This window comes from Heptranchias perlo, chromosome 6, assembly GCF_035084215.1.
Source record: "Heptranchias perlo isolate sHepPer1 chromosome 6, sHepPer1.hap1, whole genome shotgun sequence".
NCBI lineage: Eukaryota > Metazoa > Chordata > Chondrichthyes > Hexanchiformes > Hexanchidae > Heptranchias > Heptranchias perlo.
In genome coordinates this window covers 6085829-6100134 of record NC_090330.1, presented here as the reverse complement: position 1 = coordinate 6100134, position 14306 = coordinate 6085829, and the positions used below count along the sequence as shown (strand labels likewise).

General features: G+C 46.5%; 1 protein-coding gene across 5 annotated transcripts in view; it reads left to right on the top strand.

The window, feature by feature from the left end:
* The window catches only part of gdpd4a (glycerophosphodiester phosphodiesterase domain containing 4a), a 70167-nt gene that overhangs the window by 36062 nt on the left and 19799 nt on the right, over positions 1-14306 (top strand). For all 5 annotated transcript variants that reach the window (XM_067985679.1, XM_067985675.1, XM_067985677.1 and 2 more), the window contains 3 exons: positions 187-280; positions 13002-13147; positions 13984-14066. In XM_067985679.1, the coding sequence (XP_067841780.1) occupies positions 187-280; positions 13002-13147; positions 13984-14066 (323 nt within the window). The remainder of the gene's footprint in view (positions 1-186; positions 281-13001; positions 13148-13983; positions 14067-14306) is intronic.

Sequence of the window (14306 nt, the reverse complement as noted above, 5' to 3'; positions counted from 1 at the left end):
AGAGCCACCAAAAATGAGACATTGAGGGCTCCTCCCAGCAATGCCTCCAGGAGGGAAGAAAGTTGGCAGAAAAAAGATGGAGCCGAGGGGAGATCGCTGACTTATGAGCCACAGGCTTCAAGTGTTTGTCGATATTATTCACCATTACTTTTAAAGTTTGTTTTCGCTTTAATATTTTTGTTGTAGGTCACTGCTCCATATCTGCACATTGGAGGTGTGGCAGCCATGACAGTGCTTTCTTGGCCTGTGGCCCAACACTTTGCCAGGATGAATAGAAAAGGTGAGGTCGACGGTTGGTCCGTTTTATCTCCGTAGAACTTTTTTTCTTTAATCTTCATTCTCGGGATGTGGGCCTCGTTTTTGCCAGGCCGGCATTTATTGCCCATCCCTTGAGAAGGTGGTGGTGGTGATGGTGGGCCGCCTTCTGCTTGAACCGCTAGAAGTTTTGAGGCGACTGAGCGGCTTGCTAGGCCACTTCAGAGGGCAGTTAAAAGTCAACCACGTTGGTGTAGGAGGCATTTGAAGGCGGGGGTGGGAGGGGGCAAAGTGAGGTGATTTTTGGAAGAGAATTCTAGGGGGCAGGTTTTGAAGGAACAGTCTCCAATGGTGTAGCAGGTCTAATGAGTGAAGTAAATTTGGACCATCTCAACCCTATTTCTAGAGCATTACATGGCGCCTGCGATTCATTACTGACTAGTACGAATTTTTAAAAATTATTTTTTGAGGCTTGGGTGCCGCAGGCAAGGCCGGCATTTATTGCCCATCCCTAGTTGCCCCTGAGAACGTGGTGGTGGGCCGCCTTCTTGAACCGGCGCAGTTATTCCATGTAGCGGGTTTGATACAACTCACTGGCTACTTCAGAAGGCGGTTAAGAGTCGACCGCGTCGGTGTGGGACCAGAACCGACAAATAGGCCCGGACCGGGTAAGGACGGCAGGTTTCCTTCCCTAAAGTGAACCAGTTGGGTTTTTACGACCATCCAGCATTTATACGGATTCCAGATTTTTTTTGGACTGAGTTGAAATTCCACGACTGCCATTGTGGGATTTGAACTCAGGCTCATGACCTGTTGTTACAGCGGGCGGATAGTGTGAGAACTTTATACTCAATGCTGTATAAAGACTTCTGGTTACACAGGCTTTAACAGTTGGCAATTGCACTGACCTTAACAATGACATTGGATAGCACCGCACTGTAAGTTGGCATCTGTTTCGTCCACGCCACTGTCCAAAAGTGTGAATCACGATTTCGGAAACTGCCTGCCACCCTAGTTCTGAGCCACTGCCATATCTCGTAGCTGTCGCCTGGATGTTGAGGGTGGGGCTGGGGGTAGCGAGGAGATGGAGGGGCGGAATAGCCTAACCCAGAAGAGGATTACACTTTGCCCTAGTTGCCTTGAGAAGGTGCTGGCTCGCTAGGCCAACTCAGAGGGCGCTAAGGGTTAAGCACGCGGTGTGGTCTCGAGACATGTGTAAGTCATACCAGGTAAAGGGGCGACAGGTTCCCTTCCCTGAAGGACATTAGTGAACCAGTTGGGTTTTAACGGCAATCGGGCCGCTTTCATAGAATCAAAGAACCTTTCAGCACACAAGGAGGCCATTTGGCCCATTGTGCCTGTGCCGGCTCTTTGAAAGAGCTATCCAATTAGTCCCACTCCCCCTGCTCTTTTCTGTAAATTTTCATTTTTAGGCATGTATCCAATTCCCTTTTGAAAGTTATTATTGAATCTACTTCCACCACCAGTGCATTTCAGATCATAACAACTCGCTGAGTAAAAATAATTCTCCTCATCTCCCCTCTGGTTCTTTTGCCAATTATCTTAAACTTTTTTCCTTTGGTTACCGTCCCTCCTGCCAGCGAAAACGGTTTCTCCTGATTTACTCTGTCAAAACCCCATATCATTTTGAACACCTCTAAAAACCTTCTCTGCTCTAAGGAAAACAGTCCCAGTTTCTCCAACCTCGCCACGTAACTCAAGTCCCTCATCCCTGGCACCGTTCTGGTAAATCTGCTCCGCACCCTCTCTAAGGCCTTGGCCATTTTCTGGTGCTGGTCCACAAATCACTAGATTTATTGAATTCCTACCTTGCAGAGGTGAGATTTGAACCGACGATCTCTGGCCTGTTTGTTCGGCACTGAGGTTATTTATCAGATATGCTGACCTTTCTTAAATTTACATTCTTTCTCTTACAGACCTGCGTTGTGACTAATCCACTTTTTTTTTCAGCGAGACTATTTTAAATGACTGAAAAACCTATGTTGCAGGCCTAATTAGGCCCACATTATAGATCAGAACCAAGAGTGCAGAGAGCAGAGGAGATGAAGTAGATCAAACATTTGTGGTCGTACGACGCCAAGCCTGGGTTTTAAAAGCCTATTTATTTTTTTAAAAGGCCTTTCCTTTGCCCCTTATTTTGTTTTTTAATCGTTTCCCCTGAGGTAATTGATAGATAGCGGTGTGACATGCTGGAACTCCAAATATTGACTGTTCCGTTCTCGCTGACCGTCTGTTCTGAGCGGCACCAGAACCTTTTTTGTTGAGTGCAAGGTCACTGCTCTCTCAGCAGTTTGATTAGAGGCCCCATTGTAGCCCAGAATCCGACCTTACGTGACTCCAAACTAAAACGCTGGACTAAAAAAATGATCCGATAATCTGTTTTAGGGAATGTTGGTTGAGGAATAAATATTGGCCCAGGACACCGGAGAGAACTCCCCTGCTCAACTTCAGCTGCCCAGGCCCTAAGCTCTGGAATTCCCTCCCTAAATCTCTCCGCCTCTCTGTCTTTTATTTTATTCGTTCATGGGATTTGGGCCTCGCTGGCTAGGCCGGCATTTATTGCCCATCCCTAATTGCCCTTGAGAAGGTGGTGGTGAGTCGCCTTCTTGAACCGCTGCAGTCCGTGTGGTGAATGTTCTCCCACGGTGCTGTTAGGTAGGGAGTTCCAGGACTTTGACCATGAAGGAACAGCTGATATATGTCCAAGTCGGGATGGTGTGTGACTCGGAGGGGAACTTGGAGGTGAAGGTGTTCCCACGCACCTCTGCTCTTGTCCTTCTAGACAGAGGAGGTCAAGGGTTTCGGAGATGTTTCTTTTTTTTCTTCTTTCTTTCTTTCTTTCTTTCTTTCTTTCTCTCTCTCTCTCTCTCTCCTTTCTTTCTTTCTTTCTCTCTCTCTCCTTTCTTTCTTTTTTTCTCTCTCTCTCCTTTCTTTCTTTCTTTCTTCCCTTCGTTCCTTTCTACTAGGCCTATATTCACTAGAGTTTAGAAGAATGAGAGGTGATCTCATCGAAACATATAAAATTCTAACAGGACTAGACAGACTAGATGCAGGGAGGATGTTCCTGATGGCTGGGGAGTCCAGAACCAGGGGTCACAGTCTCAGGATACGGGGAATGCCATTTAAAACCGAGATAAGGAGAAATTTCTTCACTCAGAGGGTGGTGAACCTGTGGAGTTCTCTACCACAGAAGGCAGTGGAGGCCAAGTCATTAGATGTATACAAGCCTTGTACTTGTTGATAGATCAGCCCCGTCACCTCCATCTCTTCATATTCCTCGAGTCCTTCTCTCCACCGAAGGTATATTTTCCTCCATTCACTAGTGTTATTGGAAAAGTCATCATGAACGTAAGGCAGGTTTGCCCACATTACACATATTCAAGAAGGAGATAGATATATTTCTTAATGCTAAAGGGATCAAGGGATATGGGGGAAAAAGCGGGAACAGGGTACTGAGTTAGACGATCAGCCATGATCATTTTGAATGGCGGAGCAGGCCCGACGGGCCGAATGGCCTACTCTTGCTCCTATTCTCTATGTTTCTATGTTTGTTTCCTTCCCCAGGAAGGCCACTGAAGTGAATGGTATAAGTGGGTTCAATAGGGAACCAGGGGAATACTTCCCTCCGTTCGCTAATGTTACCGGGTACATGTGTAATGTGGGGAAACCTGCCTTACGTTCATGATGACTTTTCCAATAACACTAGTGAATGGAGGAAAATATAGCTTCGGTGGAGAGAAGGACTCGAGGAATATGAAGAGATGGAGGTGACGGGGCTGATCTATCAACAAGTACAAGGCCGTTTGAGCTTAGTGGCCTTTTGCTGTTACTGAAAATGTTAATGTTCTTATTTTCGAGTCCCTGAATCTGAGATGTTTATTAAAGCTATCACTGTGAACACTGCACCATCTGGATGAGATATTTTAACAGTGTGACTAAACTAGCAGTGCCTTGCTTCTCTGTGCCAGAGACTCGCTCACATGTAACATTTTGTTAGTGGAACAGATTGCTGCAAGAACACAGAGTGAGTGTTAACTCCGGTGGTTGACACCCTCCTGTTAGCCCTGCAGCGATAGAGCTCCCCAGAAACCCAGCTGCACAGTATCTGAAACACCGGAGATCCTTCCCACTGGTCTGTCTGTCGGTCGTGGCTAGTTAGATCTGAGTTTTCTCTCTGTTTCTCCCTCGGGGAACAGCTTTTCAGAAAGAACTTGCATTTATGTAGCACCTTTCACCACCTCAGGACGTCTCAAAGCCCTTTACAGCCAGTTTTCGAAGTGCAGTCACCGTTGCGATGTAGGAAACGCGGCGGCCAATTTGCGCACAGCAAGATCCCGCAAACAGCAACGAGATAATGACCAGATAATCTGTTTTCGGTGATAAGGGATAAAACGTCTCATCCGATAGACGGCATCTCTGACAATGCTGCACTCTCTCAGTACTGGCACTGGAGTGTCGGCCTGGATTATGAGCTCAAATCGCTGGATTGGGACTTGAACCCATGACCTTCTGACTCAGAGGCGTGAGTGCTACCATTCAGCCAAAAAGCTCTGCATATATATTCCCCCAAAAAATTCTGTTTGTTTTCTAAGTGGCGCAGGCTGGTAACCAAGGGGGCACATAGAAAGAAAAAAGGACCAGACGCAAATCTGTTTGGATCAGCTCGCGTTTCTGCAGACAAAACAGAAATATTCTTTTGTTTGAAGGACAGAAGCTCGTTCAGCGGCCGGGTTTTGTGTGGGTTAATTAAAGGAACAAAAAGCTGCTTTGTCCATTCTGGCAGCTATGAGCAAATACTCTCTGTGGGCAAAGCCCAATTAACATGACTTGCCAGACAAAGCAGTCCCAAAGGGAATAGAGCTCTCATTCAGATCGTTGTTGCTGTTGGAAACTCTATTAGCAAATTTTAGTTTTGCATTTTAGGCCTCGACTTATTTTAGTTAACCTCCACCCCTGTTTTTCCCAGACAAATGTTTGCTTAATTTAGATTTTGTATTGTTAATTTTGTCTCTATATTTTAGAGGTTACAACAGTTACTGTGTCCGCCTTGGCTCAGCGGGTAGCACTCTCGCCTCTGAGTCAGAAGGCTTCTGGCTTCATAGTCCCACTCCAGAGACTTCAGTGCAAAAACTAGGCTAACATCCCAGTGCAGTACTGAGGGAGGGCTGCACTGCCAGAGGTGCTGTCCTCTCGGATGAGACGTTAAACCGAGGCCCCGCCTGCCCTCTCGGGGATGTAAAAGATCCCACAGCCGCTATTTCGAAGAAGAGCACGGGAGCTCTTGCTGGCGTCCTGGTCAATATTTATTCCTCAACCAACACCACTAAAACAGATTGTCTGGGTCATCATCACGTTGCTGTTTGAGGGACCTTGCTGTGCACAAATTGGCGTTTCCCCACATCAAAACAGTGACATTGGTTCAAAAGTACTTCATTGGCTGTCAAGCGCCTTGGGACGTCCTGTGAAAAGTGCTACAGAAATGCAGGTTCTTCCTCGCTGGCAGGGCCACACGTTTACAGTGAAGGAATGGGGCAGATTTAGCTCTTTGGCGTAAAGCAACTGCCTGGGCTGAGCGCATCGCGGGAATTCGGGGTGGCTGGATCTCACGCCCGTACTGGTGCCAGTCCAACTCAATTAGTAGAAGCTCAGGCGGGCTCCGTTACTGGCATGCGATCCACCCGCCCGATTTCCAGCGTCGCGCTCCACCCAGGCAATTGCTTTATGCCCAACACTGAGAGAGGAACATCTGCCCCTAGAAGCCCAATTCCATTTTTATTTACTGCTGGGTTTTTTTTTCAGATTATCTTCTGTGATTAACTCCATTTTTCCATGAAGTCCACAGATCAGTCAGTGGCTTTGGTGCTTGCTGCTGTGAACCTCTGCCTATTTGCAACCCTCGCTTATTGCTAAGGTGTGGGTATGGTAGTGTTGTGGTTATGTTACTGGGCTAGCAATCGATGAGGCCTGGACTAATAATCCAGTGAACGGTGAGTTCAAATCCCATCAGAATTTGAATTCAATTTTTAAAAAGCTGGTATCGGTAAAAGTGACCATGAAGCTGTTGGATTGCCGAAAAAACTCAATTGATGTCCTTTAGGGAGGGTAACCTGCCGTCCTTACCCACTCTGGGCCACATCAACACAGTTGACTCTCAGCTGCCCTCTGAAGTGGCCTAGCAAATCACTCGGTTACATCAAATAGAAAGCAGCTCACCACCACCATCATCTTCATCATCATCACCACCACCATCATCATCACCACCACCATCATCATCATCACCATCACCACCACCATCATCACCATCACCATCATCACCATCACCACCATCATCATCATCACCATCATCACCACCATCATCATCACCATCACCATCATCACCACCATCATCACCATCACCACCATCATCACCATCACCACCATCATCATCACCATCACCACCACCATCACCACCATCATCATCACCATCATCACCACCATCATCATCACCACCACCATCATCATCACCATCATCACCACCATCATCATCACCATCATCACCACCACCATCACCACCACCATCATCATCACCATCACCACCACCACCACCATCACCATCATCACCATCACCACCATCATCATCATCATCATCACCATCACCATCATCACCATCACCATCACCACCATCATCACCATCACCACCACCATCACCACCATCATCATCACCATCATCACCACCACCATCACCACCACCATCATCATCACCATCACCACCACCATCACCACCATCATCATCACCATCATCACCACCATCATCATCACCACCACCATCATCACCACCATCATCATCACCACCATCACCACCACCATCACCACCATCATCATCACCATCATCACCACCATCATCATCACCACCACCATCATCACCATCATCACCACCACCACCATCACCACCACCATCATCATCACCATCATCACCACCACCATCACCACCTTCTCAGGGCAGTTAGAGATGGGCAATAAATGCTGGCATTGCCAGTGATGCCCACATCCTGAGAACGAATAAAAGAAATTCATACTCATTAGTAGTGAATTGTTGTCACCATTTAGTGTTCTGGAAGTAGGGTTGAAATGGCCCAAACTCCTTTCACTCATTACACCTGCTGCACCATTGGAACTCGCTACCACAAGGAGTGGTTGAGGCGAATAATATAGATGCATTTAAGGGGAAGCTCGATAAACACATGAGGGAGAAAGGAATGGAAGGATATGCTGATAGGATTAGATGAAGAGGGGTGGGAGGAGGCTCGTATGGAGCATAAACGCCGGCATAGACCAGTTGGGCTGAATGGCCTAGTTCTGTGCTGTGAATTCTATGTAATTCTATGTTCCTTCAGTCACTATAACCCTGCCCTCTGGAATTATCTTCCAAAAACCAATTCATTTTGTGCCCGCACCACCCCCACAACCCTTTGCCTTCCAAAAAACCACCTCTTTTGGTCTCTTCTCCCTCCACCCCCCGACCCTCGCCCCATCCACCATACTCCCGCTCTGTGTTCACCTCACTCCCTTTGTAACCGCATTGAGATGTTAGGCAACGTGAGGAGAGTCATATAGTTGTCGGAGAGCGAGAGAGAGAGAGAATACTTTTGTTATGTGACTCGCAGAAGGGTGAGGTTTTATGGGGCAATTCTGGTCTGATTTGCTGATGTCGTTATCTACATACATGCAAACAAAATTGCAAGTTCTTTTTATGGTCTCAGGATGTGGTCGATGCTGATTGGGCCAAATTTACGGCCCATCCCTCGTTATTCTAAGAAGAATGTGAAGGGCCTTCTTCCTGAGCAATAGTTTTTACAATTACGAGGTGATTTGCTAGGCCTTTTCAGAGGGTCCACCCCTGTGCTCGCTGACCTACATTGGCTCCTGGTCCCCCGGAGGCCTCGATTTCAAAGATTCTCATCCTCATGTTCAAATCATTCCATGGCCTCGCCTCCTCCCTAACCTCCTCCAGCCCAACAACCCTCAGAAAACTCTGCGTTCCTCCGATCCGCGCCTCTTGTACATCCCCGACTTCCTTCGCCCCCACCATTGGAGGCCGTGCCTTCAGCCATCTGGGCACTAACCTCCGGAATTCCCTCACCCTAACCTCTCTCCTCCTTTAACACGCCCCTCAGGCCAGGTCTGGCCTGACTGGGAAGCCGTCACTGCTCCCCTCGCTCAGGCCTCCGACTAAAATTGCAGATCGGGTCCTGGTTGGAGGCGGGAGGCCATGTGGTGAAACCTCCAGGAACAAACCTAACCAGAGTTGGCAACCCAACCGCTCCATATTCCTCCTCATTCTACGCTGCGGTCTTGTCCGATTTCAGGCATCGATTTCAGGATCGCAGAGGAGAATTCCCCCCCCTGATCTCTAATTACAGCTGGCCTGGTGGTTAATATCCAGCTGTTACACTGTCAAGCGTGTGTTTACAGCTTAATTGGACGGGCGCCTTGGATTCAATTTTATCACTGAAGGATGTGTCAAGTGTTGAGCAAAGTGGAGGGGAGGAGGTGAGTGCTATGCCTAACCTCTCCAAACTCATGAACACGGGTACATAAATCATGATGTGTACATATGAACAGGTCTCACTTTCTCCTTGCTGCCAGCTTCATCTCACCACCCATTTCTTTGCCTTCCAGTCTGGCGCAACTGCACACGCGCGACCTGGGGCCTATATTCTCCGCGGATGCACAATCCATTAGCCTCATTTAAATTCAAACGTTTGACATGGAGGAAGGTGATTTTATGCCGAGATCACTTTAATGCTGAAGGGAGAATAAACGACCTCTGCTTTGATTAAGGATCCGGTTCACGACAGACGACTACATTTGAGGTAGAAAGGTTTTTTCCTGGCCTTCGACTAATATTACAGCAGATTGACAATCAAGTCTGACGACCCCAACAAATCTGATAATCCCATCGGTGAGTGGACTGATAGTCCCATCAGTGAATGAATTGATAATCCCATCAGAGAATGAATTGATAATCCCATCAGAGAATGAATTGATAATCCCATCAGAGAATGAATTGATAATCCCATCAGTGAGTGGACTGATAATCCCATCAGTGAATGGACTGATAATCCCATCGGTTAATGAATTGATAATCCCATCAGTGAATGGACTGATAATCCCATCAGTGAATGGACTGATAATCCCATCAGTGAATGAATTGATAATCCCATCAGTGAATGGACTGATAATCCCATCAGTGAATGAATTGATAATCCCATCAGTGAATGGACTGATAATCCCATCAGTGAATGAATTGATAATCCCATCAGTGAATGGACTGATAATCCCATCGGTTAATGAATTGATAATCCCATCAGTGAATGAATTGATAATCCCATCAGAGAATGAATTGATAATCCCATCAGTGAGTGGACTGATAATCCCATCAGGGAATGAATTGATAATCCCATCAGTGAATGGACTGATAATCCCATCAATGAATGAATTGATAATCCCATCGGTTAATGAATTGATAATCCCATCGGTTAATGAATTGATAATCCCATCAGTGAATGGACTGATAATCCCATCAATGAATGAATTGATAATCCCATCGGTTAATGAATTGATAATCCCATCGGTTAATGAATTGATAATCCCATCGGTTAATGAATTGATAATCCCATCGGTTAATGAATTGATAATCCCATCAGTGAGTGGACTGATAATCCCATCAGTGAATGGACTGATAATCCCATCGGTTAATGAATTGATAATCCCATCAGTGAATGGACTGATAATCCCATCAGTGAATGGATTGATAATCCCATCAGTGAATGGATTGATAGTCCCATCGGTTAATGAATTGATAATCCCATCACTGAGCATTAACACTTCAGTGCAGTATTGAGGGGATGTGGTATTGTAATGGGTGCTGTCCTTCGAATGAGACATTAAACTAGGGCCCTGTCTTGTCTGTCTGACTGGGTGGATGTTAATGATATCGTGGTGATATTTGAAAAGAGTTGTCGTGACTAATATTCCTTCAAAATAGTCACTCTGCTCCCTTCAAAGCAATTCACTGTGTGTGTGAAGTGTTATGAGACAAATCTGAGAGATGTGATGACGCACAGGATTAGTGAAAATCTTTCCTTTTTAATTCACCTCTGTATTGTACCAGCGCTGCGTGTGGGTTTTATGTGGGCGTCTGCAAGGAAGATGTAACAGTGCTGGCACTTGGTACGATTGATGTCCCGCAGGACCCATTCAAAATAGATTTTAATGGCAGTCAGTCGGAGAGAGTCCGAGCAGCCTTATGTATGGTTTGGTCCTGGCTGCACACGGCACCGGGCCAAGGGAGCCCAGCGACACCAGCACAGATCTCATTCGATGTGAAAGTGAACCAAGCAAAATCTCATCAGACCCGAGGGAAAAAAAAGAAGAGTGATTCATAACTTCCCGTAGCCGATTGCATTTTGTACTTTCGGTCAATACGTTTAGACCTCGGCCTAGAAATCTGATGACGCCGCGTGCATTTTGCAGGTGTGAAACGGGCTTCGCCGCATCCAATATGGCGGGCTAGCGCGCGCGCGTGTCCTGAGCCGGAAATGCGCCGCCCGCCATATTGGTTTAGGCATCAAAAGAGGAGCAAAAGGGTCGGCACTTGAAACGGGCGTTAGGCCCACCGCAAATTGTTTGCCCTGAACGCAGCCGGTGTCAGGGCTGTCTGCGTTCAGGAAAACGTGGTCTGCATGTGGCCTAGCCAGTGGCCCTTAAAGGGATCACTGCAGGCCGCCACCAAAAAGGTCCGTTTTTTAAAAAAGAAAATACTTACCAGAACATGGAGCAGGGAGGTGCAACGTGTTTATTTAAAGGACTAGTGAATTCCCAAAGGGATTGGCCATGCTTAGTTGATGAATATAAGGTTTCAGAGTGAATAGTGACATTGTCGTCAGGCCAATGACACACTGGTTCATAATGGCACTCGGTCGAGACTTAGTGCTGAGTTCTGCGCTTAGCCGTGTAGAGAACGTCACTGCAGCGCTCTCAGTCTACAGCCTGACTGCACCGAATGACACATCGTCCTTCTTCATCAATTGTATGACTAAACGTGGCCAACTCTCCTCACGGGGTGGGGTTTCTCACCGTCTCTCCCGAAGGCGTCAGTAAGTGCCGGGTTTACAGTTAATCATCCCCCCCGACGGAATTGTGTGTAACGGAAGAGCCCCCAGAGTTGGGGCCCCCACCTTGTACACTCCCACTCGGTAGTGTCGACTGCATCAAATGACAAAGTGTTGGGATGATTACTCTCCTCCCACTTCCTGGATGTGCAACTACAAACCTCGTTAATTACACCGGGTGGTGTCAATAAACGCAGCCGTAAGGTTTTTTTCAAAAAAAATATGAAAGATGGCGATGGAGGTGGGAGAGATGGAGAGACCGGAGAAAATGGCTCCGCCTAGTGGCGAGAGCCTGCAGCTACATCGTGACGGTTGACATAGCAAAATCGAATGGGAACTGTCTTCAGAAAAGCGTGATCAAAAAAATGGTACAGCAGTTAAAAAAGATTTATGGTCAGGAAACGCTTGGCTTATTCAAGATAGATAGATGCAACTTTGGTTCCCTAAAATTCGACCTGCAATTTTCTGTTGGCGATATAAATTAAATGGTACAATTTTAAAGGGGGTGCAAGAACAGAGAGACTTGGGGTTGTAGGTACACAAGTCTTTCAAGGTGGCAGGACAAGTTGAGAAGGCTGTTAAAAAAGCAAAGGGGATCCTGGGCTTTATAAATAGAGGCATAGAGTGCAAAAGCAAGGAAGTTATGCTAAACCTTTATAAATCACTGGTTAGGCCCCAGCTGGATTATTGTGTCCAATTCTGGACACCACACTTTAGGGAGGATGCCAAGGCCTTAGAGAGGGTGCAGAGGAGATTTACTTGAATGGTACCAGGGATGAGGGACTTCAGTTATGTGGAGAATCTGGGGTTGTTCTCATTAGAGGGGTTTTGATAGAGTAAATAAGGAGAAACCGTTTCCAGTGGCTGAAGCGTCAGTAACCAGAGGACACAGATTTAAGGTGATTGGCAAAAAAAATAGAGGGGAGATGAGGAGAATTTTCTTTTTACGCAGCGAGTTGTTATGATCTGGAATGCGCTGCCTGAAAGGAAGCAGATTCAATAATAGCTTTCAAAAGGGAATTAGATGGACTGAATGGCCTCCTTCTCCGCTGTATCATTCCATGTTTCTATGATTCTATGAGGGAAGATTGGATAGGCTGGGGTTGTTTTCTTTGGAACAGAGGAGGCTGAGGGGAGATTTAATTGAGGTATATAAATGATGACAGGACTAGATAGAGTGGATAGGGAGGACCTATTTCCCTTAGCAGAGGGGTCAGTGACTAGGGGGCTTAGATTTAAAGTAATTGGTAGAAGGGTTAGAGGGGAGCTGAGGAAAAATGTTTTCACCCAGAGGGTGGTGGGGGTCTGGAACTCACTGCCGGAAAGGGTGGTAGAGGCAGAAACCTTCAACTCATTTTAAAAAGTACCTGGATGTGCACCTGAAGTGCAGTAACCTACAGGGCTACGGACCAAGTGCTGGAAAGTGGGATTAGGCTGGGTGGCTCATTTTTGGCTGGCGCAGACGCGATAGGCCGAATGGCCTCCTCCTGCGCCGTAAATTTTCTATGATTCTATGAGAGTACCAGCTGCAATCAGCCCTGTTACCCAATCAATATTTATTTTGTATTTCAGTTCCCAGAGCAATCATTTTGGGTCTGTACCTTGCTGTTCTCTTCTTTCTCTACTTGGTGCCTCTCGGCATGTATTCTCCCTGCATCAAAGAGAAGGGGACCCTGGGACCAAAGCCAGCTATCATCGGACACAGAGGGGCGCCAATGGTACGTAGATCTTCTGATGGTTCCTCACCCTTCTCCTACGAGCCTCTCAACTCTTCCCTCTCACATGTCAGCTGTGGCTCAGTGGATTGCACTCTGGCCTCTGAGTCAGAAGGTTGTGGGTTCAAGTCCCACTCCAGAGACTTGAGCACAAAATCTAGATTGACACTTTCTAGTGCATTACTGAGGGAGTGCTGCACTGTCAGAGGTGCTGTCTTTCAAATAAGCCCTCTCAAGTGGATATAAAAGATCCCACAGTGCTATTTTGAAGAAGAGCAGGGGCGTTCTGGCCAACATTACTCAAAAAAAGATTATCTGGTCATTTATCACATTGCTGTTTGTGGGATCTTGCTGTGCGCAAATTGGCTTCTGCGTTTCTTACATTACAACAGTGACTACACTTCAAAAAGTACCTCATTGGCTGTAAAGCACTTTGGGAAGTCATGAAAGTTGCTACATAAATGCAAGTTCTTTCTTTAAAGGGTGGGATTGCCGGAATAGCCGGGGAATAATTTCTGACACACCCTTTTGATAAAAGGGTAGGGGGATCTGTCCATGACGCTCCCCACTGGAAAATGACTGAAGCTAAAAAATAAGGGAAGAATCCTGGCACAAGCTGGGACTGCCTCATTCCGTCGTGGCCCCTTACCTGGTCTGTCCCAGTTGTGTCTTGGCCTAGACCAGAATTTCAGGCCCCCTTGTTTCAGAATCCTTGAGCTTACCGTACCCTGACCTCATAAAGACAGTCTGTGTGTAGCTCTGTGGAATGGCTACCGTGTGTCTTGAGTGTAGGTTATTGTACTCCTGATACCAATTTCTCATTTTATGAATTAAAACAGCTAGCACCGGAAAATACGTTGATGTCATTTGAGAAAACCATAGAACACGGAGCAGATGGCTTGGAGACTGATGTCACCATCAGGTAAGGAGAAGCTTTGGGTTTGTTGTGTACAAAAGAAGTCCTACATCCTAACAGTTTTCTGGAACGCCAGGACTATGAAATGCTATAGTACGGTATAAAGCGCAAGGATAGAGAAGCCGTTGACTGTTTACCATTTTTAAAAAAAAAATTATTTACCATGTTTCCACTCGTGGGGGAACTCCAAAAACCAGGGGTCATAAATATAAGATAAATAAATCCAATAGGAAATTCTGGAGAAAC